This window comes from Nothoprocta perdicaria, unplaced genomic scaffold, assembly GCF_003342845.1.
Source record: "Nothoprocta perdicaria isolate Ctin4 unplaced genomic scaffold, notPer1 scaffold_59, whole genome shotgun sequence".
In the NCBI taxonomy this organism is placed as follows: domain Eukaryota; kingdom Metazoa; phylum Chordata; class Aves; order Tinamiformes; family Tinamidae; genus Nothoprocta; species Nothoprocta perdicaria.
Window position 1 is genome coordinate 3,876,434 of NW_020455854.1, and position 26,222 is coordinate 3,902,655.

Consider the following 26,222-nt stretch of genomic DNA (forward strand, 5'->3'; position numbering starts at 1 on the left):
GCGCGCCGGGCCGGTGCGGGCGCAGGGATGGAGGTGACGAGGAGCAGTGAGTGACCGGCTGCCCGGCGGCTCCCCCTTCCCCTCGCCCTCCTCCCCCGCTCCCGGGCTTGTCTCCTTGCGTGCCTCCCCCCATGGCCGACACCCCGCGGGGAGCTCCTGGCGGCGCCCCGGCCCCCCGCCGAGGCGCGGGCTGCTGCGCGCCTCAGCCGCGCCTTCCCCCCCTCTGCCCGCAGATTTTAAGGATAACCTCAATAAAGTGTACGAGGCCATTGAGGAAGCGGATTTCCTGGCCATCGACGGGGAGTTCTCAGGTAACGGCGGGCTCCCTCCCCACGGCAGCGCTCGGGCTTGTTAGTCGCTTCTCTGCCACACTTGCCAAAGGCTTCAAAAAAGCCTTTTTTTTTTTGTGCGTGCGGCTGGAGCCGGAGGCTGGAGCAGAGCGGGAAGGGCCCGCGAGCAGCCCCGCGGGGAGCGCTGCAGTGCGGGCGCCTCGCTCCTAACGCCCTGCGGAGGCGCGCGTGAAAACGTCTTCATAACAAACACTGCCGTTTTGAGAAAAGAGGGCTCGGTCGGCCACGAAACACGAACGTGAGCCAAACGAGGCCGTGAGGGATGTGGTGGGGATGGGAATGCAGCTGGTGCCGTGTGTTGTGAGCCGGGCTGTGAGGCGAAGCTGCGGCCAGCGCGCTGCCCATCCTTGTCCTGCCTCGGGGCTAGTCCGAGGCCGCAGGGATCCACTGGCACCCTGTTACTGATAGAGGAGGCTTTTATCTTAGTGCCGTGTAAGATGGAGTAGGACTTTTGTAGCTAAACTTTGCTGCTAGAACACTGCAATTACTCTTTTACCAAACTAAAAGAAAATACATGAGTATTGTGGTGATGCATGCTGCTATACACTAGAAAGCCTTTCTCAAGTGGAGTGTTCTTAGCATGTGCTTTAAAGAGTGTTTTTCTTAAGTTGCACTTGTTGTCTTCTTCTTTGTGGCTGCCTTTGAAAAGATTATCAGAACCAAAATCCGCTACTTTTTCAGGGATCAGCGATGGGCCTTCTGTTAGCACRTTAACCAATGGCTTTGACACACCTGAAGAAAGGTATCAGAAACTTAAAAAGGTAAAATGTTAACACTATCATTTTGCATAACCTGTAGCCACTTTGTTATGGGAAGCCCAGACAGGACAATTTCGGTGACAACCTGGTTTCTCTTTGCCTGTGGTAGAATTGAATAATCCTCTGCTTTGCATTTAAAAGGACTGTTTGGCCCTCAGCAATGATCAGGTCTCTTAGTGAAATCCTGATGCTTATACAGGGTCCCTTCTTACATGTGAGCAAGAGGTGGAGAGAGATGAATCTTCCCTCCTTCCCTGTGTGTTTAGGGAATCAGAATGGTAGCTGTGACCCTCCTTAAAAGGCGCAGGAAGATGTTTGCATGGGGATGAAAGCTAGATGAAAAGCTCTGCTATATTTAATTCAAAAATAGTATTAGAATCAACAATACTTAAGAAGATSCAGGTTTAGATTAGCTTGGAAACCAATAGAAATCATGTTCTTTCTAGGTACACCTCAACTATTTTTAAATATTCAAAATTTTTATTCTCATGCAAGGTTTTCCTTTCCTTTCCAGCATTCCATGGATTTTTTGCTCTTTCAGTTTGGCCTTTGCACTTTTAAATATGACCATGCAGAAGAGAAGTATGTTATTGTCTTTATTCTTTGTGTTCTTAATTGAGTAATTTCCAAGATAATATTAATAAACAACTGTATTGACATAYAACTCATCTTTTTCACAGGTATATAATGAAATCCTTTAATTTCTATATTTTTCCAAAACCCTTTAACAGAAGTTCACCAGATGTCAAGTTCGTCTGTCAGGTTAGTGGAAAACGAGGTTTTGTTCCGGTTTTGCTCTCCCCCACCCAATTAAGTTATGCCTGGAGAAGGCTCTTAGGAACAATGCATGTAGAATGAAAATAGTTTTGTTCCTTTAAAATTGTAAAAGGCAAGCACAAGGTTTCTGGGGATTGTTTTGTTTTATGAAAGAAGAAATGTAAGTATCAATTAGGATTACTGCTAGAACAATCCCTAAACATGAGGTTAAAAGGGCGTACTTTTGACTTCAGCTTTTAAATCTTTGTGCACATTAAACTTTGGCCACCCTGCTTTCTGTAATTGGAGGTAATATTCCAAACTTTTTTTTTTTTTGGTCCTGGTATGATTTCCTATTTCACTGTTTCTTTTTGATACTTTATTCCTATCTGCTTATCTCATTTTCTCATTTGCACTGTTTTCCAGACTGTTGCCAGTTTTTTCTTTCTGCAGATTTGTTCTCCTGAGCCATGTTCTGCTTTCTCTTCAGTCTCTTCTTTCCCTACAGTTCACTCTTTTCATCCTCCTCCCTTTACAGTATCCATTGTTCTTGTACAAATAAATAAAAAGTTGTTAGGACATTAAAGCAAAAGTTACAATTTGAGGAAAAACAAGAAAACCGTTCTATATAAACTTTTTGCTGCAGATTGATAAAGCTGAAGAGGACACTGGAGAACTGTCTGATAGATTTTGTTGCTCACTTGTTTTTTCTCTTTTGGGAAGGATACTTCTGAGTTACTAACAAATATCTTTGCTAGATGAAGGCCATGTTTTGTGATAGTCTTGCTAATCATGAAGCCATTTTCTTTTGTTACAGAGTTCAAGTATAGACTTTTTAGCAAACCAAGGATTTGATTTTAATAAAGTTTTTCGCAATGGTGAGTTTTTATGATAGCATCTTTTTTCTTCTCTTTCTAGGAAAAGTCATTCATGATATTCTCACATCACATCATAAAGTTCTTAGAATTCTTTTCTGATTTAGTAGTTGTGATGATAGTTATTATTTTTCCAAAAATCCTGATATAAAATTCTATCCGCTAGAATTCCTATTAAATAAATGCATAGCCTTTTTTTTTTTCTTTTTTTCTTTCTGCTCTCATCTCACTAAACACAGATAAGAGAAACAAGCTATCTAGCTGGTAATGGAGTAGAAGTAAGGCCTACAAAAAGAAGCATCTTAGAGATATCAGTGCATTTCAATGGATACAGCTGCAATCTGATATTAAAGTATTGCGGATGTCAAAGAAGAAAAATGTTCGTAATCTACAGCTCTRCAGTTCTTAGGCTGATGTACTGCCCAGATGAGACATATAGTTCTGAAGAGGTTAAAGGTATCAGCTAACTGGCGTATGCTAAGAGAAAGCCACYATGCCTGCAGATAAGATCTAAAAGAGGTGGCTGAAAAGGAGGGCTGTGTTTTCAGCCTTGAGGACTGCAGCGCTGGCAAGTGTGTGGTTAGTAGTCAGGCTTTGCTGATTTGTGTATCACTAACTTGTTTTTGATGATGACATTTTAAATGTCTGTTTTAGGAATTCCATATTTAAATCAGGAAGAAGAAAGACAGCTAAGGGAACAATATGATGAAAAACGTTCTCAGGCCAATGGTGCAGGATCTCTGTCATATATTTCTCCTAATGCCACAAAATGTCCTGTGACAGTTCCTGAGGATCAGAAAAAATTCATAGATAAAGTAGTGTAAGTAAAATTATGTAGTATGAAATGAAGTTTATTATGCCTGTGTTGATGCTACAGGTCAGTCATAACTTTACATATTTTAGTCTTCAACTACTTACCTATGATAAAACATCAGTTGAAAGGAGAACTAATTTGAAAATGCAGTAAAGATATAAGCAGAGTCATTGACTGTTTTAATTAGGATGTCTTCTTTTAGACAACTACAAATACTGTTTTAAGATGATAATGATAGCTATAGGGGCAAGATATCATCTATTTAATCTCTTATTATTATTTTTATTATTATTATTTTCCCCAGGGAACAAATAGAAGACTTCTTAAAGAATGAAGAAAATGAAAATTTAGAATTGGAACCATGTACAGGGTCAGTTTCTAGAACTGTGTGTCTCTCTTTAAAAAAATCTTTGTTGTAGGAAATTACAGGAATGATAAAATGGAAGAAGAATAAATATTTGTACTTGCAATTTTTGCTGATGTTAACTTATTTGACTAATCTCTGGAATATGAGCAAACCCAGTGATTTGCTTGGGTATGATGCCCTCTTTATGGGCCATAATCTGCCTGCGGAACAAATATACTTAAGTATATTGCCAAGAAGTGTCTTCCATAGTTAAGGAAACGTCTGCTGTTGTAGAAGAGCTCTGTAAGCCTTGGAGATGCATCTTATAATAATTTTGGTTAAATCTATTGAGCTATCAGCTGTTACATTTCTAATGGTGTGTTAAAACTGTCCTTTCAAGGTCTATTTTGCTTTGAAGTCCAGATGTTTGGAGCTTTAATGTAAGGCTTAGAAATTCTAGAAGTCYGTTGAGCTGGGAATAAACTAACATTGTAGTACCTGTATGAACTAATCATAGAAGAGACAGAATGTTTGCTTTATCAGAAGAGTGCTATGTGGATAACTGCAAAATGGTGTAAACACCTTCACAGCTTAACATCTGGATATCAGAAAATACGTTTCAAACCTGTAGGTTGTAGTAGCAGTGACATATGCTTCAAAATACGTRCCCAAAAATGAGTGTGGAATAGACTTTAACTGACTTTTATTGCTTTGAAACACTTATATAAAAAATGCTAATAACACAATTGTATTTTACTTTCAGATTTCAGAGGAAATTAGTTTATCAGACCTTGAGCTGGAAGTAAGTTACAGTAAGGAGTTATTATCATTATCTCTTTAGTGTTTTTGATGAGAAAACCTGGTAAGAGCTGGTCTACTTACCCTCAGAAATGATTCATTTAGATCCTCTTTTCTTCCTTAAAAGGAGATTGTTTTATAATGATGTGAAGATCAATTTTGCTATACTGATTTTGGATGATTCATTTGAATATTTTAAAACTCAGTTTTTATTATTCTCGCATAAAATCTGTGAACTGCACAGCATGATATATGTCTGGAGTGATTACAAAATAAATGCAGCATGACAGGTTTTGGTAAACAGTAGCTAAATATTTTTGTATATGTTGTGGGATTTACTTCAAAAACTAGTGTTATATCATGTATTTTCTGTGTTCTGTTTGTACGAGTCATCTATGTGTACAAGTTTCTGACTTGAAGTCCTTTTTCTGGTAGCCAATTTCTCCCTTTTTGGCATATTTTATATTTTTTTTTCTGCCTGAATATATGTCTTAAGGCTTTAGGAGAAACAGGAAGGCTGTTAGAGTAGGGCAGTAGAGGTGAGACTTTGTTCTGACTGTACTGGTATGYAGTCAGTGTTGCAGTAGTATCTAGGCACTTGAGTTGGAAGTGAACAAAACAAAGCCCCTGTCCATAAAGAAGAATTTAAAGAAGTAGGGTGGAAAAGACATAATTCTGCTGTTATAGCAGTAGCCAGTAGTAGTGGCAAAGAAAGATGCTAGTAGTAGGTTGGTTGTGTAATTGTCTAGTTTATGATATTGGGAGGATGTGAGAAACAGCAAATTGTTAAGCAGTGGAAAATGATACTCTCCCCTAACCTTGCTGCAGAGCACAAACTGTTGGCAATGCATATGGCAGGATTTTGGTAGTTAAGCATGGATGTGGTAGAGAGATGCAGCTCAGTRGTAGTGGTAACAGCATTTGCATTAATGTTTCCTGGTAGCGCTTACTGTTAGCAGGAAATTCAACGTAATTTATAAATCTGAGAATAAATGACACATTAAAGGTATAGAGCCCTCCGAGGAGTTAATTTGTGACTGTAGGTAAATGGGAGCTTTTAGTTGTTCACCACTGATTGGGTTTTTGGGTTCCTCAAAAGCAGCTTGTAAGCTGTGACAAAATATCTAATTAATGTTAATTTAATATTGCTAAATAAGAAGTTATGGATTCCACAGCAGTAGCAGCATGGGAGGTGACATTTTTCGAGTGAATTTTAACACTAATAATCATTAAAATGTTAAAAATATGTAAGGAAAAATTAACTAGTAAAATTCTCCCATATTTTAAATCGAGTCGTTTGTCAAATTTTTCTGTATTTTAAATTGAGTCACTCTGAATAGTTCTCTTGCACTGAAGTTTTATAATAATCTTGAAACATAACTTCACCAAGCCATTTCTGTGGCTTCAATTTGATAAAATCTCATTTTAATAACTAGTTATATTCACTTTTCATTTGTTTTGATGTAGATATCCAAAAGGTATCCACGTTGAAACTCTGGAATCAGACAAGGTAAACTAAGACACTAAGTGCTTGTGACATTTGCTAAACACTTTAAATGAAAGGCAATTAATTTATTTCTAGTAATTAATTCTGACTGTAAAATATGAAATGTAAGCATATGTTTGTGTGGCTTAAACATTTAAAATGTAGTGGATCTCACCTTTAGTACTGATGAAAAGTTAAGTCTTGWTCTTAATCCCAGTAGCGGCATGGCATTCTGTATCCTTGCTTTGCAGTGAGTCTGGACTTCCAAAARCACTACTGATTTATAATTTTAAGTACCATTTTCTTCAGAAGTAAAGGGTGGCTGTAGTGTAAAGCTGTATTAAATCATTCACTAAGCTTAACTTTAGACTTAGTAGCCTTGAAGAGACAGCTTTATAAGACAGGCTTTGGGGAGTGTGTGATAATGTTGTACTTAGAGTTGTGTTGCCAAGTAGCAACTCCTAAGCAATATGTATTGCAGCTATGATTTTACTTTTCTGTGCAATCTAAAGCTAAAAAGCTCACARATGTTGTCATCCTATACATAACCTATATATTTTTGATTCTAGAAGGAGAGATATATTGTCATAAGTAAGGTAAATGAAGAAGAACGAAAAAGAAGAGAACAACAAAAACAAGCCAAAGAACAGGTAAATATTTGCAGAGAACTTGAGGAGAATTAAATTAAGGAGGACGGGGAGAATCAGTCAGTTTTGATTATGCAACATAGTGTATGATGAGGCTCAGTAATGCATCCTCTTGTTTTGGCTGTGACTGAAAGTGATCCTCCAAATTCTACACGGATAAATTAGGCTCTGCAATGGAGGGGGAAAAAAAAAGGCAGTATTGCAAGTTACTTTAAAGAATGAGTAATTGTTGAATWCTTTTGGAGCAGTGATACTTCCCTGTATTGAATCTGCTGTTTCAGAGAAGCAAAGTCTAGTTATAGGAAACATCAGTAAACTATAGCTGCATGTATTACTGCTGTTCATAGCAATAGACACGACAAACTTATGTGAGCTTTCTGGAGAAAATTTTGCACTACGTGGATTCACATTCTGTCCTTGGGAGTAATACTCCTATTATGAGACTTGGTTTCAGTTGTATCAGTTAACATATACTGTGTAATTATAAATAATCTGACTTTTCTTAATAGAAAAGTGCTGCACACAACTACTGTTGTAACAAATGGACTRCAAGATCATGTGTTGTATTCAGGCATTCTCAGTATTGTTGATGGAGCTTACTTTTTTTTTGGTTTGCTGAGCCTGAGATGAATTGCAAGAAATTGTAAGACTTAAGTTAGGGAATTTGTGGTCAAACTCTTTGTATGTATACAAGGAATTCAACATGGATGGAACAAATAAACTGCCTTCAGAATGCTTCTGCAAGAAGGAAAGGGTTATGTAATAGTGACCATAACTGAAACTCCTCTTGTGAAAAGCAAGTTAGAAACAACTTATTGGTACAGTGAATTTTCTAAAGCACTTTTTAAAGGAGTGTTAGTCGCTCAGACTGGTGGTCCTAACAGTTGAACAAAGATGATGATGAATGCTTTATTAGATTTTTATTGTTAGTAGAAAAGAGACAAATCTATTATGTGTGAAGTAGGAAATACTTCCCTAGACTTAAATCAGAAAACTCTATTACAAAGAAATTGTTTAAGTTTAACCAAGATAGATATTGTAGTCAGGTTCCTCAGAATGCATTCTGGGTCATCTTAAAATGTGTAACTTGTAATCCTGTTCTGTTTTTGTTTATATCTAAATATGCTTGTAAGAATAAGTATTTCTTCCTCAGACTCAGTGTTAATACAAATATACAATCTGATTAATAAAAATAACAATCAATATAGGACCTTTTTGTGCACTGAAATGGTATTTTTAACAAATAAGGGCTGAAAATATCAAATTTTAGTATCTTTGCTGTATCTCAGATATGATTCTGACAGTATTGTATTTATATTTCACTGATGCCAGAAACTTTGATTGYAGGAGGAACTGAATGACGCTGTAGGATTTTCCAGAGTTGTTCATGCCATTGCTAATTCTGTGAGTGTGTATATATATACATATATATGTGTGTGTGTGTATTTAAATGTACCTTTTCTTGTAAGGAGAAAAAAATCGTACAATAAGCTATTTTASTCTTGCTTTTTGAGAGATGAAATGTAGATGAAAGAATTTTTCTGTTTTTAAGTTGATTTACTTCATGATTTATGATGATAGAGTATACTATGATAAGTGAGTAGCTACCTCATTTCTGTAAGAGTCAACTATAAAAGTTTTCTAATGGCAGTTAACAAGATTCTGTGGATTATAATTAAGCTTTTGTTTTTTTCTCTGTCTTCAACAGATTGTTGGGTTTGGGGTTTTTTTGTTTGATTGTTTTTTGGGGTTTTTTTGACACCCTGTCAATCCTCAAAACCCCTAAAGAATAAATTGTTATTCATGATACGAGTTGTAAGTTAAAAAGTAGTGGATTCACAAATCACTTTAATCTTCAATAGATTTGAAGATGATTCCAATGATTGGAAACAAAGTTGTTTGTATCTGTTCTAATGTATCTCCTGCTTCCTAGTTTTAAGCTGCCTCTGAAGGGGGTGATAAGCAGTGGGGAGGGATTAAAGGAAAGAGCAAGAATGGCTGCCCTGGAAAACTGAGAGACGCTGTGGGGCAGGGTAAGAGCAGGTGTGGGAATGTGACTTGGTTTGTTTCCACCTGTGCCCGCTTGGCATCTGGGGCAGGTGCTTTTCACGTAGTGCTTGTGCTAAGGCCACAGCTGGAGATGTAATTAACACTTAACCTTCTTTTCACAGGGCAAACTTGTTATTGGACACAATATGCTACTGGACGTTATGCACACTATACACCAGTTCTATTGTCCCTTACCTGATGTAAGTGTCACTGCTCACATGTTGCCATCAATGTCTCCTAGTAATGTATTTACCTTCAGTCTAATCTCTTAAGTTTTCCTGTGGATAGAAGCATACCGTGGTCTATTAATGCTTGGCCAGTGCTGTCTTTTCTTAAATCTGGATGTAGAAAGCTCAGTTGGATTGATTCTTCTCTTTTACATTTTGAAAATATTCCAATTAAATGTTGGAATTGAGTTGTGCTTTCTGGTCATGTCAGTTAGTCCTTCAGACACTGCTTGGAAAAGAGTGCATGGAGCGGGAGTGGCTAGTCATACAGTAGCAGAATTTAAGATCATGTTCGTTGGGTGAAATGGGAGCATATCGGAATAACTGGGAGGGAAGAAGGACATCCTGAAAAGGCTTAAACTGGTAGACTAAGCAGTCTACTGGCACCGAGGACAGTGTCTGAGGTAAAGACCAAGGTCTGGCTGGAGAGAGTTTCAGCCCATGCACATGTTACTTGTAAGCATCAAGGACTCATGGATAGTATGGGAAGACTTGGTTGAGATGGGAAAATGTAGTTTCASACCTGTTTGGGCTGTGTTAGAACATAAGTATTTGACAGTGGTCTAAACCTGTAAATTCTAATCAACATCAAGTAGAACTTGTCCACCTTGAGCAATTACTTATATTSCATTGACTTATTAAATGCTGGGAGTTTAAGGTAAGACATGTCATAACAGTTAGGCAGCTGATGCTGGAAGTAATATAAAATAAGGTTGAATATTTGCATTGGTGGAACATTTTCTTTTAGAAATCATGAGCAAATTGGAAATAGTAGTAGTTTGGAAAAAATGCTGATGGTATTTAAAGTCATTTTGAGTGATTACATCTTTTAGGAAGTGAGACTTCAGTCATTCAATTCTAAAAGCTGTTTGGGTACTAGTATATACTGATATCAGTTTATCAATCTCAGCGTGGTAGATAACTTCTCTGGAATTTATCTTCTGGTTTAATGTCAATTTAGGACCTAAATGAATTTAAAGAAGTGACCTCATGCGTATTTCCCAGGTAAGTTTTTAGTTTAAATCAGCTATCTTCTCCATTTTTTTTTTTTTTTTTAGCAAGCTGATAGTATTTGTTCTAGCTCAGTTGCTCAACATAACTGAGCTGTAACTGAAAGTAATATTTGGACCAAGTTAGATAAATTCAGCTTAAAAGGCATTCTGTAACATTTATTTTCAGAAGAGCAGTGTTATTGTTCAACATCTTGACAAAAGATGCTGCTCAGCTATCCTCTTGCTTTTGGCAGGATATTTTAGGTTTGGAATCTACACTATATATACACTACACTACTATATTAAGACCAGATTTATTTAGTCATTGTCTTTTTGGTTTTTTTTGTTGTTGGTGTTTTTAGTGTGTGTTTGGCAAAGCTGAGGAGAACTTTTACTGTTGAGAGTAGCGTTTCAGTAGTGTGAAATGCTGTGAAATTAGCTRTTGCACAGCTAATACATGAAAACTTTTTGATTTGACAAAATGGGTATTATTCCATTTCAACTTTTTTAACTCTTTGTTTTTAGGCTATTGGATACTAAACTGATGGCCAGTACACAACCTTTTAAGGTAAATTAAAATTATAGAAAGATTTAACAATAAAATTTTACCTTAAATGTGTATTAAAACACAGATGATGCTTTTGATAGAGGAGAATGGCTAGCAGAATGTAGTTTTCCGTATGGAGAATGCCTTGTTTTGACTTTAAAAAACCTTATCCATTTTGTATCTAAATTTCAAAAAAAAAAAAAACCACCCAAAAACTTAGTATATAAACTTTTACAAATATAAAATACAGCTGATTGGCAGTTGTTGAAAGCAGGTAAGTTACCTTCATGCTGCGATTTCAAATTATTTTCAATTTTTGACTCTGTAAAATGCAACTCATAGAAAATGGTCCTGAAGTTATTTACTTATCAAAAGATGTAGAATACTGTAAATTTCTGATCTAGAAAAATTGATCTTCAGACATCATTAGGTTCTGTTGTACTGTTTGGTGGATGTTCTGCAGAAGAAAAAAATTACAGCTTTTTCTAAATTCCTTCAGAATGAGTTTTATTTTCTAAAGAATAAACATAGTTGAGTGATTCTTTCTTCCTTTTCTTCCTTTATGGATAAATGAATTTTTCCAAAAAACCCAAAACCCAATACCTTCAGCCTAGCTTTTCTCTTTTGACTGACTTTAGAACGTTGCATAATTGAAAATCTCATTAAAAGTTACTTGGATGTTTTCAGATTTGTCTTGATAGTAACAGTACTATTACTGTATTAATATAGCCATTAATATAGTCAAAGTTATGTAGATACTTCTGTTTTTTACATAGCTGCTCAGATTTTATGCCGTTGCAGCTAACTTGGTCTTGGAGTGCCAGGATGATGCTTGCTCGCCGTGTTGAGTTCTTGAGGTGGTTTAGACCGTAGAATTAGTGTCAATAACTCTAAAGAACTCTCTTCTGGAATCAAAGTGAACTTTGGTTCAGRCAACTTTCTTTAACAAGGACTGTACCCCAAGACTTGGAGTTTATCTTGCTGTTGATTCTGCACTTCTTTTTTTGCATTTAATAATTGCCAAAGAAAATCCACAAAGTTAGGTTTGGCTTTTGAAGAAAATAATTATCTATCTTATTATGGCTTTTTATGCACAGTACAGTAGTGCAGCTCAAGCTGAAGTCTAGAATTTACTGAAATACCCCAGCTTTTCAGATTGCCAGGTTTCTTTCCCTGTCTTTGTGTTGCATTCCTAAAACTGTAACTAAAAATGCCTAGAGCAGGAGCTGCTTGCTCAGTCAGCAAGCACTCAACAGTTCTCACCTCAAATGCCTCACGTTGTGATCAGTATTTTGGGTGTTTTKCTTTGTTGCCTGTGCTGCCCTTTCCCCTGCACATACAGTATGTAGGAAACCAGATCCAACTCAATGCAGAATTCTGAGAAGTATTGCTAAGTGCTTGAGACTCACAAGTTACACTGTAGACAAGGCAAGCTAACTTTTAAACTTGCCTTGGTGGTCATCTCTGGTGTATTAGTTTGGTATTGGGGGTTATGCATAAATCTTAGAGGACACAAGGTGGCAGCAGTAAGTATCTATGTTGTCTTATTTGGYTTTGGTTTCCAGGGAAAGTGTACAGGCCGTTCATGCTGTTCTTCCTTTCAGGAGATCATTAGTAACACATCCCTCGCAGAACTGGAAAAACGTTTAAAAGAGGTTCCATTCAGCCCTCCTAAAGTTGGTAAGGTTACCTAAAAATGGTCTGTGTTGTAAAATATTAACTTCTGTTTTTGAGAGGGAAGATTGTTCTGAGCCTGGAATGAAAATTTCCTTGTTAATGTTATTAGTTTGATTACAAGGATTTTAAACATGAGCTTGGGAAATATGGATATAATGCAGTTGTATCCAGTTAGTAGGAATCTTTATATTTKATTTTGGATCAAGGGATAGAATAATGAAAGTATTTCAGAGATCAGCAATTCTGTTGTCTTTTAGTGTTATCTTTTTATCTTTTTTTTTCCCCTTTAGATTTTTGGAGAGTAACTTGATTTTTTTTTTAAAACTATTTTTTGGGAAGGTTTGTTTTTTTAATACCCTTCAGATCAACTCAAATATGTACTTCTAGACACAAAAGCAAGAAAATTTACATAGCAGTGCCTGGTCATGTGAGTCTAGAAAGTASTTCAGGTGCTTTACAGCTTACCCTTTTTGAGGTGAACGGAAAGAACTGAAGAGCCAATTTGTATCAAGGTTCAGAGTTTATTTCTTGAGCTCCTGACTTGAAAAAAGGAGGCTAAAATTGAACAGTGAAACTGAGCATTGGAAGGAGGAATTTGTATGCTTAATCAAAAGGAAGAGGAGCATTACTTTCCTATATTGCTGAATGGGCAGAGTGGATGTACCTGAACTGTCAGGAGAGGGAGGGTAGCAAAATGGATAATCAGATTTGACTGCTCTTGTCTTCTCGGGCAGAGAGCCAGGTGCCTAGATCTGAGTGATGCCCTACATCTGGGGTGGATGGTAATTCATATCCTTTAATGGTGCTTTTAATATATCTTTTAATATCTTTTAATGGATATATATATCTACATATATATATTTCATATGTATATATACATGTGTATAGATGTATACACATATATACAATATAATAGGTATATTTAATATAYCTTTTAATGGATACAAACTTCTCAAAATGTGATGTAATTTGGTGTCTGTCAAGTGATTTTTGTTGGTGATAAAACTATTTTATCACCCTTCAAAATTTGGTTGTTTTCCTGAATAAAATATGACTATGGAAGTTGTTAACTCTGAAGTGTTAACACATAATATGAGATGATTAATGTACCTCAGAACATCTAAAGTAAAACATCATTTAAAATACTGTGTTGCAAATACTGCTGCTAACTGTTCATTTGTGTTTGTTTTTACATGTGGATGTGCATCTGTAAAAGAAATAGATAAAATTGAATATTAAGAATTATCTTTTTAAGCTCAGCTTGCTTTGACTTTTTTTTTTTTTCAAGCATTCCTCTATTGCTGAGAAGGCACACTCTCAAACACTCCTCTTCAGGCACATGCCTATTAAGTTTTCCACTTTGAGGTGAATAAAGGGATACTCCTTAAAGTCTTTATGCAGACACCGAATATGGACATCTAAGTTCACAGAATCTCAGAATGGTTGAGGTTGGAAGGGACCTATAGAGATCACTTAGTCCAACCCCCTGCTGTAGCAGGGGCACCCAGTCGCAGGTTTTGAAGACCTCCAGAGAAGGAGACTCCACAGCCTCCCTGGGCAGCCTGTTCCAGGGCTCTGGCACCCTCACAGTAAAGAAGTTCCTCCTCATATGCAGATGGAACTTCCTGTGTTTCAACTTGTACCCATTACCCCTTGTCCTGTCACTGGCCACCACTGAGAAGAGCTTGGCTCCWTCCTCCCTACATTTACCCCTCAGGTACTTATACATATTGATCAGATCCCCTCTCAGTCTTCTCCAGGCTAAACTGCGACCTCCCASCTCACTTAATCTTTCCTCATACGACAGATGCTCCAGTCCCTTAGTATTTTTGATGCCCTCTGCTGGACCCTCTCTAGAAGCTCCACGTCCCTCTTGTCCTGGGGATCCCAGAACTACCCTCCATGCTCCAGGTTTGGCCTCCCCAGAGCTGAGCAGAGGGGCAGGATCAGGATCCCCTCCCTGTCCTGCTGGCAACATCCTCCTGATGCAGCCAGGAGCCCATTGGCCTCCTTGGCCATGAGGGCCCTGCTGCCTCATGGATAACTTGGTGTCAACCAGGACTCCCAGGTCCCTCTCTGTGGAGCTGCTCTCCAGCAGGTCGACCCCTCATCTGTGCTGGTGCCTGGGGCTATTCCTGCCCAGGKGCAGGACCCTGCACTTGTCCTTGTTGAACCTCATGAGGTTCCTCTCTGCCCAACTCTCCAGCCTGTCCAGGTTCCTCTGACAGCAGTCATTGTTGTCTAAGTTGTCAATAAAGACACCTTTAATCACTCTTTTTCATTATTGAAATACCATAAATCTGGCCATAGGTCAGCTGGGTGCTTGGCAAGCGAATCAGTAGTAGAGCCTGAATGTTCCCTCAAGTGCAAGATAGAGGCAAGTATGCTGTGTGGGAAGTGCTGCTAATGTTGCATTAGTGTTAGTATTCCATAGTAGTCGGAGGTCCATGGGAGTGAACTGCTGTTTAGGAGAATAATACTCTTTTTAATGAGTTTCTATCCTATGAACCTATGCTTATGAAAGTAACCCATTTTTTTTGAGAGAGACTTATAATCGTGTTATGTATAGCATGGATATGCTTTTTGTTTTTTTTCCTCCTCTCTCTCTCTCTCCTCTCTCTGTCTCTCTCCCCTCAGAAAGTGCAGAAGGGTTTCCAAGTTATAATACAGCTTCTGAGCAACTACATGAAGCAGGTTACGATGCCTACATTACTGGACTGTGCTTCATCTCCATGGCTAATTTTCTAGGTATCTATGTTGCTGTCTTCAAATCTACTCCTTAGTGCCACCAGTAACTACATATTTTATAAATATATATTCTCTTCTTTCCAGGTTCATTCCTTAGTCCTCCGAAAAATCATGTGTCTGCTAGATCAAAACTCATTGAACCTTTTTTTAAYAAGTAAGTAATTGCTGTTTTTAAAGCCTGCTACAATATTGAAACTTAGTCTTCAGAATACCTAATTTGGATTGTAAAAGCAAAAACTAAGGGCATTTTTATTGACACTTCAGTCTTTGGCTTTCTGGTTGATGCTGTTAATGCTGCAGAAAGACCAAAATTTGGAAAGTAAATAATTTTTTTTCTTGTGAGGGAAATGCTTTACCTTCCACTAATCTGTAAAGGGACATTTGGAACCTGAATTGCTTTGGGCATRTCCACATGGCGATGGAAATGTTGGGAATATATTTACAATTTAGAAAATGCTTCTGTAGAAAGCTGGAGACAGTAGAGCTGAAGAGAAAAACTGGTCAAGTGTTCGTACTGTTGGAGAGCACTGTGAAAAAATCATGGTATTTAAAACTGAGCACACTCCAGTAGTCTAGAAAAAATAAAATATACCTATTCAAGGAGCACAAAGCTCTTACTGGTATCAGGAAGCACAGCAAGCACAGTGACAAACATACTTAGATTACAGAATGATGCTATGATTTTTGCTTTTGAAYTGAGTGCTCTTGTGAATATTTCAAAAGATGGAAGCCAGCTTGTAAATTTGTCTTTGGAAGCAGCATTGAAAGATAGTTTGAAATGTTGTATAAAATGAAAAGAGTTAAATGAAAAAACAAATCCTCTATTTTTGTTCCAGTTCTGGAAAAGCTTAATCCATTCAAATCCTATCCTATAGTATAGGAGTTGGAGAAAAAGGGTTATTGTAGCTTTAGATGGTCTATACAAATGAAAGAATAACCATGGCTGGAATCTTCCCTATTTTTTGGCCTAGAAGCTAAATGACCACTTTGTTGTCAGTTAATTCTCTTGACCCTGAGATGTTTAAGGCAGTAACTTCCTATGTTCTAGGCTTCCTGAATTGTGTATGAATTTCTCAGATTTAGAGCTTTATTGACCACTTAATTTGAATGTGAATATTCAGTTAAGGAAAAGATGGTGACAGAATCAGCATAACTTCATTTGAAGATGGAATTTGTCACACACTGTTTGCTGTAACACCAGCATTATGTGCCAACTAGTAGGTACCATTTGAGGTGGTTAAATTTATTTGTATTTTTCAGTTATTACCCAAATTGCTTTACATTCTTTGGCAGTCTTATCTGCCAAAAGTATGAACTGAGACTTCTAGTGCAGTGCCAGTACTGGGTTAAATTTATGCTTTTCAAGTTTTAATTTGAGCACTCTAAATGCAAGTCCTCTAACAATGTCGTTTCAAAATCTTTAAGAGGAACTTGGCTGTGGACATAAGCCCTGTGGGTAAAACTGCTGGGTTTTGGCTTCAGAATCAACACTGCCTAGCAAAGAGAAAGTTAACACTAAATGCTAGGGAAAATGGCTGAAGGTATTTGGGGTGGGGGGTGAGAAAGAAATGAAAACCTACTGTTCATATGAAAGGTTTTTCATATGAAAGCAACATTTTTCTTTTCCTCCTTTTCTGCTCTGCACCCTTAAAACAGCCTTGTAACTTTTAATGATGCATCAAAACTAAAGAAAATTATCTGGGGGATAGGAAGGGGAAAGATGTTTAAGGGAATGACAGCACCCTGTTAGATTGAGCTGAGTAATGTTATACTCTATAGAAGTAAAAATTAACTTGGAAATCCTTTTTGCATCTGAAAAATATCAGAACCGAGGTTTGCACTATGTGCTAATAGTTTGGTTTTGTGATACATTTGTGAAGAATGTCTTACCAGAGATCCAGATTCTGTAGCACGTATTGCAAATCATTTAATTTCTCTCTGAATTTAATTTTCTTGGCACAAGTATTCCGGAAGACTCTTAATATGCTTTTCTGCAGTTTCGCAACTGGCTTTTCAGTCACAAAGTAAGATTAAAAAACTGCTGTCCTTGCGCTTTCAGACACAAGCCTGTGCTGGTTATCGACCTGGCTTGCTGAGATGCCCTGCTTTTGAAAAGATCCCTTGTTCTTTTTCGAGCTACCTCAGTTTCTCTATCCAGTTCTCCATCCATGAAAACTCTTTTTCTGTCACATTGCAGAGCAGTAATCTTAACCAACTGAGTCTGCTCGCGTATTGCTGTGAAGTAGCGTGGTTGTAACCTTGCTCCCTGTATTTTACTTGAGTTGTCACAAGAACAAACCTCTTTCAGGTGTCTATCTCAAAAACCAAATTTCTGGAGACTCTTATCTATTGAGAAATAGATGTCTTTGTCCCCTGACTGTGTGGTCTAGCTGCAGAGCCCCTAAGCAATGCAGGAAGCACATTTCAACRTAGAAAATACAAAGCATGGGTAATATAGCCTTTACATGTAAGYATGGATCAATGTAATGAAAAGCAACCTCACAACAATGATACGAGTCCAGTTAATAAAAGTTGGGACTGTGTTGTCATACAGAACAACCTTGTTAATTTAAACTATCTGTAAATCGATGAGAAATCTGGCAGCCATAATTATGGATGCTGCAGCTCTGTGTTCAAAATCTGTGTTAGAAGTTATCACTAGCAGGTGCAGTCACTGCTGTAATATTTTAAATGGATTTAATATTAACATTGGTACTTATACCCCCTCTCTAGAGTGTATATGCGTGTATGCAAGTGCTGTTTCTTTGATTGAACAAATAAATACAGGATTTGTGCCTCAGGATTTAGAAAAATAAAACTTGAAAACCTCATCTTGATTAATGTGGCTTTTGGCATAAGTCTGTTCTTGTCATCAGTTACAGTATTAGCGACTAATCCTAAACACAATTAATCTTGGGGAAGGCATTTTTACTATTACTTGCCTGTAATTAGCATTGAAAACTTCGTCTGTAATAATGAGTTTTTATCAAAGCTGCTGTCTAGGTGAATATTTTTGAGTACTTTTTATAATGACAAGCTCTGACAATTCTATGAAATCTTTCTTCATAAAGCTAAGCATAAACCAACTTTCTTCTTTAATTCTTTGCTGTCCTGTGTGGTGGCGGAACATGCAAATAGTGAGGGCTAACCTGGCTTTACTGACTAGCTGAAATACTGTATGTTATGCTTAACCTCTGCCCTTCTATACTTGAGTAGGGCAGGCAGCAATGCTCACGGTGAAGGTGGTTAACAGTATCCAACATGTTGATGAAAGGGGTCTTGCTCCCTACTCAGCCCTGCTGAGTGCTGGACTTTCCAGTGCAAGAGATGGAGTTACTGGAGGGAGTCCAGCAAAAGCCTGGAAAGGTGATGTGAAAGGGTTGGAAAATCTGTCACATGAGAAAAATAAACCCCAACTTAATGCTGTTTGTGTGTGTTCCTCTATCTGTCTGTCTTACTTTTTTATTTTTTATTTATTTATTTATTTATTTATTTTTTCTTTTTGTTATATTTCATTTTGAGCCACAAAAGTTGAGGACAACTTTTTGCTGAGTTGTCCTTTGAGTGTTATATTTTCTTGTCCTGTACCTCTGGGAGACATCAGAGCAATGACATTTCTCTCTGGTCTCTTGTGGACCTGTATTCTGAAGCCTGCTTCATTCTTAGGCTCTCGTCACTGACCTTTTTTAGGTCACTCTGTTTAGGTCTTSGCTACAGCAAAGCCAGTGTCACCTAAGGCTAAATGTAAGCAGAAACACAAACTCCTTTGTAACAATTTTGGAAGTTCCTAAAGCAATTCTAATGTTTATTAATATTCTCAAGTTCTTCAGTGCTGAAGGACACAGCACCACATTATCCTGCCTCTGTCCTGAGAGATAGAGGAGCAGTTGGATGGGGTAATGTGCACCATAATAGGTGACACTTCTGTGGACACCATCTGGCTTATGTGTCCATTTCCCAGAGTCACTTCCTTTTTTTTTTTTAACTGTTTTCTAGCTTTCCAGTTAACAAGATATGTTTCATGCATATACCTATGACAGGGTTTTTGGGCTGCTTGTGATTCTTATTCTGGGGAGTATAGTTTTGTAAGTTGAACATGGGTTTGTCTTGATAAGTATTTTTTTGAATGTAATTACATGTTAAAGGGTGAAACACTGYTTTGGGGGTTTTTGGTTTTTTGTARCCATATCATGGTGGCTTACACAGTGTTAGGAAATTCATTCTGTGTAGAGCATGAAGCAGTACTAGGGGAAAACAAAGCTTAAGTGAGATCTTAGATAAGATGAGAGCTTTAGGTATTCCTACAATGTAGCTGGCTCTTACTGCACCAAGTTACTTCTTCAATGTTCATTTCTTCGTTTATTTTAAATTTTCAGCTACATGAGTGTTGGGGGTGGAGAGGTGTTCTTGTCTTGTGTAGTTGAATCGGTAGAATTACTAGCATGATATTAAATATCTCAAATCTGGAATATTTGTTAAACTATGGATTGACTGAGTGGAAGGTGCGTTCAACTTCATATAGTCTAAGATAAGGTTAAGATGAGCAATTATTCTTCTGATTACCTTGACAATACAATATATAACCTGATAAAGCTTTTCAAAAACTATTGGGGCATGAATTTGCTAATGCTGYGTTTCTGTTTCACTGCAGGCTATTTCTTATGAGAGTAATGGACATACCRTATCTCAATTTGGAAGGACCAGACTGTAAGTATTTTATTTTGCTGATAAATTTATTTTCTGACAGTTTTTCTTGAAGGAGGAGTTGTGGAGCTTTATTGCATCTAAAATAGGTGATTTCAGCTGTGGTTAGGTTATTTACCACTTAAGAAATGGTAAAGATTTTTTTGTTGTTGCTTTTGAATGGAACAGCCAACCATAAGTTCTTCCCTTCAACATTGAACGGACAATCTGCATTACAGAGGAGACTGAATAGAATAGATTGAAAATAAAGTGTAGTGATTGATTGAAAATAAAATGTATGGTGTTTAGGGTTACACCTTTCTGTTTTGTGCACAGGAAGCAGCCAAAATAAAGGTGATGCCTAAATCAGATACTGCAGAGTGAGAAGAGGGACAATCTTGTAGTAAATACAGGAAGCAAAATAGGGAATAGTAAATGATCATGAAAATGGTTTTGGCTAATGGTTTTGGTCACCTTGCTTCACAAATTGCATGCAAGTCCAGTACCTGGACTTAACTTCAACCAAAACATCAGGATCRTGATAAGATAAAACAGAAAAGTATTACTTGAAATACTTTTTTGCTGATGTTATTTCAGATTATACACCTGCGGGTGTAACAGATTGCTAAAATATTTAAATGAAAGCAGGTTTTACTTACGTAAAGAGCCTGACTCTTATGTGATGTTACAACACAAGGGAGAAAATGTTGGATGAGGGTTACCACTTATGTCTTGGTTTTTGAAAATGTGAAGCTTTACATAAAAACCTAATTTTAGATTAATGGTAAGGTACGCAAATGTCTTTAGTGTTACTTTCAAATAGTTAAATAAGTCTAAGTTAAATGATAACAGAATGTGTTTCTGGAAAGATGGAAGTAACTGCTGGAGGGGAGAATGCGTGCTGCAGGGATGCCTGGTTAGCTTCTAACCACGGTACCAAACGCAGCATCACGACTTTGCTCTGCAGAGCTGTGGGACTRCAGGGCTAATTGTGCTGCCTTCTTCTTTCTCCTACTGTATGTGCTGCTGGGAAGGGCAGTACACCCTCCGAGCTGTTGAAAGAATGTCCGGGCTGCCAAGCTGTGAAGATGCTACTTCCACTTGCTACCCGATTCACAATATTTATTTTGATAGATTGCCAAGAAGAGGAGCCAAAAAGAGGCTCTCTAGGAGAGTAGTGTTTAGCAGGARGAGGCGCCTGTGGCAGACTGACACACCAGAGTTTGAACCAGGAAGGCTTTCAAAACTGCAAGGGGGTGGCTGCCTTATGTGCAACCGGGTGCATTGTGAAAAAAGACGAGTGCAGTTAACGTAGGTGACTACCATAGCTTTGCTGTATTGTCACTTTTGTCCTGTAATGTTAGGGCAAGTTTTTGCGGCTTTTTGAGAATATTATGATAGAGTTCAATAACATGCTGTGTTATGCACTGTTAAACATATGAAAGTGACTTTCACCATTTATTTGATCATTGTGCATTAATAAGGCCTTTAAAAAGATTGCAATTGCTGCATATAATGCCTGTAAAGCATATTATGAATTTTCACCTTTTTAGGTGGAAGACATAAGAGGTTTGATAGKATTCCAAATGTGGTAAAGTTAGGAATATACTGATAGTGGAGGTGTACGAATCTTTCTAACATGAAGGAAAATCTCTGCAAAATTAGTYGTACGTTAATGCTCGAAGCGAAGGAGATCACAAAGTAGAGATGCTTGTAATTGGGGAGAGGGAAAAAAATTGGGAGGGAAATTCTCTTAGCTAGAAGTCAGTCTAACAGTTAATCTCTAAGCTTTTCTTATACCCAAAGAAGAGAGAAGCTCTACCCGAAGGTACCCRAAGGTTATGTGAGAATTTTATAGTCTAAAGCTGTAGGTAGTTAACCCTTACGTTGCCTCTTAACAAATTGGAGTAATGAATTGAGAACCAGCCTCTATAGTGTTAAAATGAGAATACAAAGCCTAGTGAGGTGTCATATATAAAAGCATACCACTCTGCAGATACCTGTGGAGAGACCAAATTGATTATCAGTAACTGGAAAAACGGAAAATATTTCAAGTTCTTTGCACCTCAAAATATAGTATATTGTTCACTTTTAAATATGACAGTATTTCACAGATAATAAAAGCTCAGGTGCTAGTGAAAGATCACTTTCCTAGTGAAAGGCACATCAGTTTTGTCTACTCTTTGATGATCTACCTACAAATGTTCTTTACTGGATGAGATTAAATGTCTCTTGTTCAGCATCTTGTCTTTGATATGAGAATGTGTAGAAAAGGAGAAATATATAGTGCAGATTACATGCTAGATTTTTACTAACTCCAGAAACTTGTGACTTGCAGATCTGTTTGCAATTCACAAAAACAAATGCATTTTTTTATTTTGCAGTGCAGCCAAAACGTGATCATGTTCTTCATGTTACATTTCCCAAAGAGTGGAAGACTAGTGACCTTTATCAACTTTTTAGTGCCTTTGGTGAGTAAAACTGTCTATACTTCAGTGTATCTTGTTCTCTGTCTCTAGCAAATTCTTCTGTATTTCAGTTTGTTCTTAATCTGTGGTATGGACTCACCCCTATCTTGGGTAGTGATGGATCTTCTTCAGTATCTGCTGCAAGGTATCTGGCAGACTAATTATGTAACTATTAAGGGCTTAATTAGTTCACGCTGGTTTCCTCGTGTGCAGCTCCTGCGGCAGAAGACTTGCCCAAAGCAGAAAAATAATGAGCTTTTACATAGCCCTATGTTGGATGTTACTTTCGTTATTTTCATTGCAGTTTGCAAAAATCGTAGAAAAATGATTTAAATTATGTAAGACTAAAAGTACTTTTTTTGAAACATTGCCTTATCTATTGATGTATGAAAAAGAAGTTTTAGTTTTGTTTCGTTTGCTTGTTAGAGTTTTGTTTAGAAAGAGAAGACATTAYTTCTTTGGAGCGTAAACCGAAGCACAGGAAATTCTTTCCATTTCTTAAATTATATGTTGTTTTTGTTTTTTCATAAAATGAATGTGGTCTATGTTATTGAAATTTTTTGTTCAAGTTTATAGATATGTTTTGCTCAAAAAGACTTTATTGAAAACAACTTATTATATTATCATGGACACTTGTGTATCTTGTCTTGCTGAAATTCTAGACTTTACTGTCAAATTTGAATAGTTGTCACTTGACATACTCTCACTCCTGTCCTTATGGATCACCATGCTGCTTTACATAGTAATGATCTCTCTCTCTCTCTCTCTCTCTCTCTCTCTCTCTCTCTCTCTCTCTCTCTCTCTCTCTCTTTTATTATTATTATTATATTGCAATTCAGTAGTTTATTCAAAGTCTCTGGATGTATATAAAATTGATATGAAATTCATTTCCTTTCAACTTTCTATACTTCAGTATGATGCCAGTAGAATGCTGAAGGCAAGAAATATTACAGCTTGGACATCATTTTTGTTTGTTTGTTTTTCTTTTATATGGGTACACGGTCACAGAACTTGATCTAATTTTAAAAACTCCTTCTCTATAAATGCAGGCACAGATCATACCACCAGAGGTCACATTTGCATGTCTGAAAACACTAATCAATGCGAAAAGCACTGTTTTTCTCACTCATACAGATTTTAATGAACTGARTATTTTCAAACTTTGATTTAGAAAATGCTGATATTTGGATATAACAAAATCTAGATTTTATGATATGTCTGTTTACACAGGGATCTCAAAGCCAAACACAGATGCTGCCTCCTAGAGTCCTRCAACTCCTGCTACTCCTGTTGTAGCTGGACAGAGAACGGGCAGTGTGAGGTTAAGTGTTATCCTAAAGGCCCCACAAATCCTGGCAGTGGCAGCCATGAATTATTTCCAAATTTATTACGCTAGCCAAGCAAAAGTTTTTAAATTCAGCCCTCTTGCCCAAATTAAAAACCAGTTGTTAAAATAAGCAACAACTTTAAACTGATCTTCTAGAAAAAACATTTTGCACTTTAGCAAGCCCTGAAGCAGAGCTGTAATCCTCCAGCGAGCTTATAATAAAAGCACTGAAACAGCTGAAGGGTCTGCAGTGTTAAACTTGGAACTGTTTTGCATTTGCTACCCTAGAAGGGGTGCTCAGGATGTTGAGGGCTCTGTGCTGCGTGCCAGGGGACACCTGTTCAGGCAAGATGTTGCCACAGTCTGAGGGCTGAATACGGCTTCTCTGTGTGAGTATTGCTGCCCCTCGGCGTGGTACCGTGCTGTCTCTTAGAAGCTAACTTTAACTAAATTCTTGAATTTGGGTAGGTTATTTAGTCATTTTAATAGAACTTAAAAAAAAAAAAAAAGTGAGAGTACTTAAAACTGCTGGAAGTTGCAGCTTCTGGYGTGTTCTCTTTATTGCCACTTAGGCTCATTTATACCTTTCTTAGGATACGATGTCTGTTTCTCTGTGCTGCAGGGTCCTGCAAACTCACTGTGTCTAACCCAGCAGGGAGGGAAGCCCTCCCTTCTCCCCCAGAGGAAAATAACCACCTTTTAGCTATAGCCCAATGTCCTGTACTAAATATTTGCCAGTAGCTCAAGCTCATCTAGAGGTGCAAGTTCTGAGTGGGTAACTTGCTTTTTACTGTAATCCTGCTTTTCTCTCTGCCTTCCTGGCCTCTCCTTGCCCCTCTCATGCCAATGTTTCCTCCAGCTGTTCTTGTTTCTTTGCCAGTCTGTCCTCCTGCCAGAAGGGTTGAAGCTCTGTTAACCCTCTCGCTTACTCAGCAGGCACATGGTGATTTTCTCTGTGCTTTAGCCCTCGTTCACAGAGTCAAGGCTTCAGCTCTTTCTGTTGTTTGATGCAAGGAGTGTCCAGAAGCTGTTTTCACTCTTCTCATGATGTAATAATTTATTGATTAAGAATTGTGTGGTTAACTTCTTTTTAGTATAAGAAAGTAGAATAAGCTAATAATCCTTTTTTTTTCCTTTTTTTTTTTTTGTATAGAGGAATGTCTGTGTAATACTAACATCCTGTCCTAGCAGTTAGTAGCCAGCAGATGTTGTTTAGGAGACATTTAAAACAGAGACAAGTAAAACAACTTTCTTATTAGCAATCTGCAGCTTGGAGATTCATGAGCTAGAGGTCATACTTGCATCTTTTAGTTTAATAGCCTTTCACAGCTTTCTTAACTCCATCCAAAATCATTCCTTATCCCATATGTATTCTTGTCATACACAACATGCAGTAGCGAACTGTAACTAAACATTTGAAAAAATGACTTTAAAACTTCTCCATAGTTTGAGATGTTTTGTAAAGAAACAATGAATTCCCTCTTTCCCTCATACTGCTTCTGTTCTCTTATGATATCTTTTCCTCAGACATATATGGATGTTGTCTTCCTTTTTGGATTCTCTTTTGAAGACTGAGTCCTACTTTACCTACTTTCTTCTGCAGAAGAATTTCCATTCCTTTGATCTCAGCTGTCAGATGAGGAAAGGCTGTGAGAGCTGGGCTTGCTTAGCCTGGGCACCTGTCCTAGGTGACCCTGCTTGAGCAGCCGTTGGGACCAGATCATTTCCAGAGCTCCCTCCCAACCTCAGCCATTCTCTGATGGAAAGAGAGTAGGGAAAGAGAGTTTTCAAGTATGGAAAAAGGCATCAACTGCCTTATTTCTGTATAGCTGGTATTCTTAAACATTGCTGGACATTGCTGCTTTGGGTTAGCCTTGCAGTAAGTTGGCATCTGGCTATGTTGCTTGCTACATACTGTCCTTCAAGTCCAGATGCATTTGCTTTACAGACCTTTATTGACCTTCCATCATACTTGTGAAACACACRATATTTACTGAGTGCTTAGCAATCTTGCTGCATGTTCTTGTTTATTGTCTCTAAAATTCCTATTTCATAATAATAATGCAGCATAGTCTGAATAGACTGTTAACATGAACTGAATGAAAACAGCATTTATTGCAGTTCTCTTCAGACTGTAGTCCAGTGTACAGTTCTTAATATTTGTCCTACCAAATGTACTATAATTTTGAATTGAAATAGTCATCTTTGTCTTTTTTATGGGTTTTWAAAAAAATGTTAGGTTGTCTGCCAAAACCATGTTCCCTGCACAGTAAAGACCCTTAACCTAAGACAGCAAAGGTCTGTGTTTTTACRAGTTTGAATTATTAGAAATCAAATTTATTTACTGTAATAAATATTTATGAAGTATTCAATGTTATTATGAAATAAAATAAAGTCTATCACTTCTGATATATGGCCTTTATAGTAGCAGACTTTAGCCCTTTCCTATAGGGAAATGTCAGGAAACCATACTGAATTAACTCTGGTTTTGGCACTGATCAAAATGATTAGAATTTAATGTCCTAAATAGCTAGCTGGCTACTCAAATGTAAAGCATATAAACGAAATCTATCTAGGCTTGTATTTTTATAATTAGAAAATATTTTTATCTGGTTGGTTTTCAAAAGAGACTTGTACAACTTTGTAACCAGTGGATGAAATTAGATTTCAATAG

General features: G+C 37.4%; 1 protein-coding gene across 1 annotated transcript in view; it reads left to right on the top strand.

The window, feature by feature from the left end:
- Positions 1 to 26,222, top strand: part of PARN (poly(A)-specific ribonuclease) — a 41,618-nt gene continuing 15,396 nt past the window's right edge. Inside the window, exons 1-20 of the mRNA XM_026049030.1 lie at positions 1 to 46; positions 234 to 311; positions 1,032 to 1,111; positions 1,623 to 1,690; positions 1,789 to 1,870; positions 2,682 to 2,742; positions 3,394 to 3,559; positions 3,858 to 3,923; positions 4,663 to 4,701; positions 6,165 to 6,207; positions 6,753 to 6,833; positions 8,178 to 8,234; positions 9,002 to 9,079; positions 10,068 to 10,111; positions 10,624 to 10,666; positions 12,250 to 12,325; positions 14,960 to 15,070; positions 15,155 to 15,224; positions 19,722 to 19,777; positions 22,138 to 22,224. Coding sequence (XP_025904815.1) covers positions 28 to 46; positions 234 to 311; positions 1,032 to 1,111; positions 1,623 to 1,690; positions 1,789 to 1,870; positions 2,682 to 2,742; positions 3,394 to 3,559; positions 3,858 to 3,923; positions 4,663 to 4,701; positions 6,165 to 6,207; positions 6,753 to 6,833; positions 8,178 to 8,234; positions 9,002 to 9,079; positions 10,068 to 10,111; positions 10,624 to 10,666; positions 12,250 to 12,325; positions 14,960 to 15,070; positions 15,155 to 15,224; positions 19,722 to 19,777; positions 22,138 to 22,224 — 1,405 coding nt within the window. The 5' untranslated portion in view covers positions 1 to 27. The remainder of the gene's footprint in view (positions 47 to 233; positions 312 to 1,031; positions 1,112 to 1,622; positions 1,691 to 1,788; positions 1,871 to 2,681; positions 2,743 to 3,393; positions 3,560 to 3,857; positions 3,924 to 4,662; positions 4,702 to 6,164; positions 6,208 to 6,752; positions 6,834 to 8,177; positions 8,235 to 9,001; positions 9,080 to 10,067; positions 10,112 to 10,623; positions 10,667 to 12,249; positions 12,326 to 14,959; positions 15,071 to 15,154; positions 15,225 to 19,721; positions 19,778 to 22,137; positions 22,225 to 26,222) is intronic.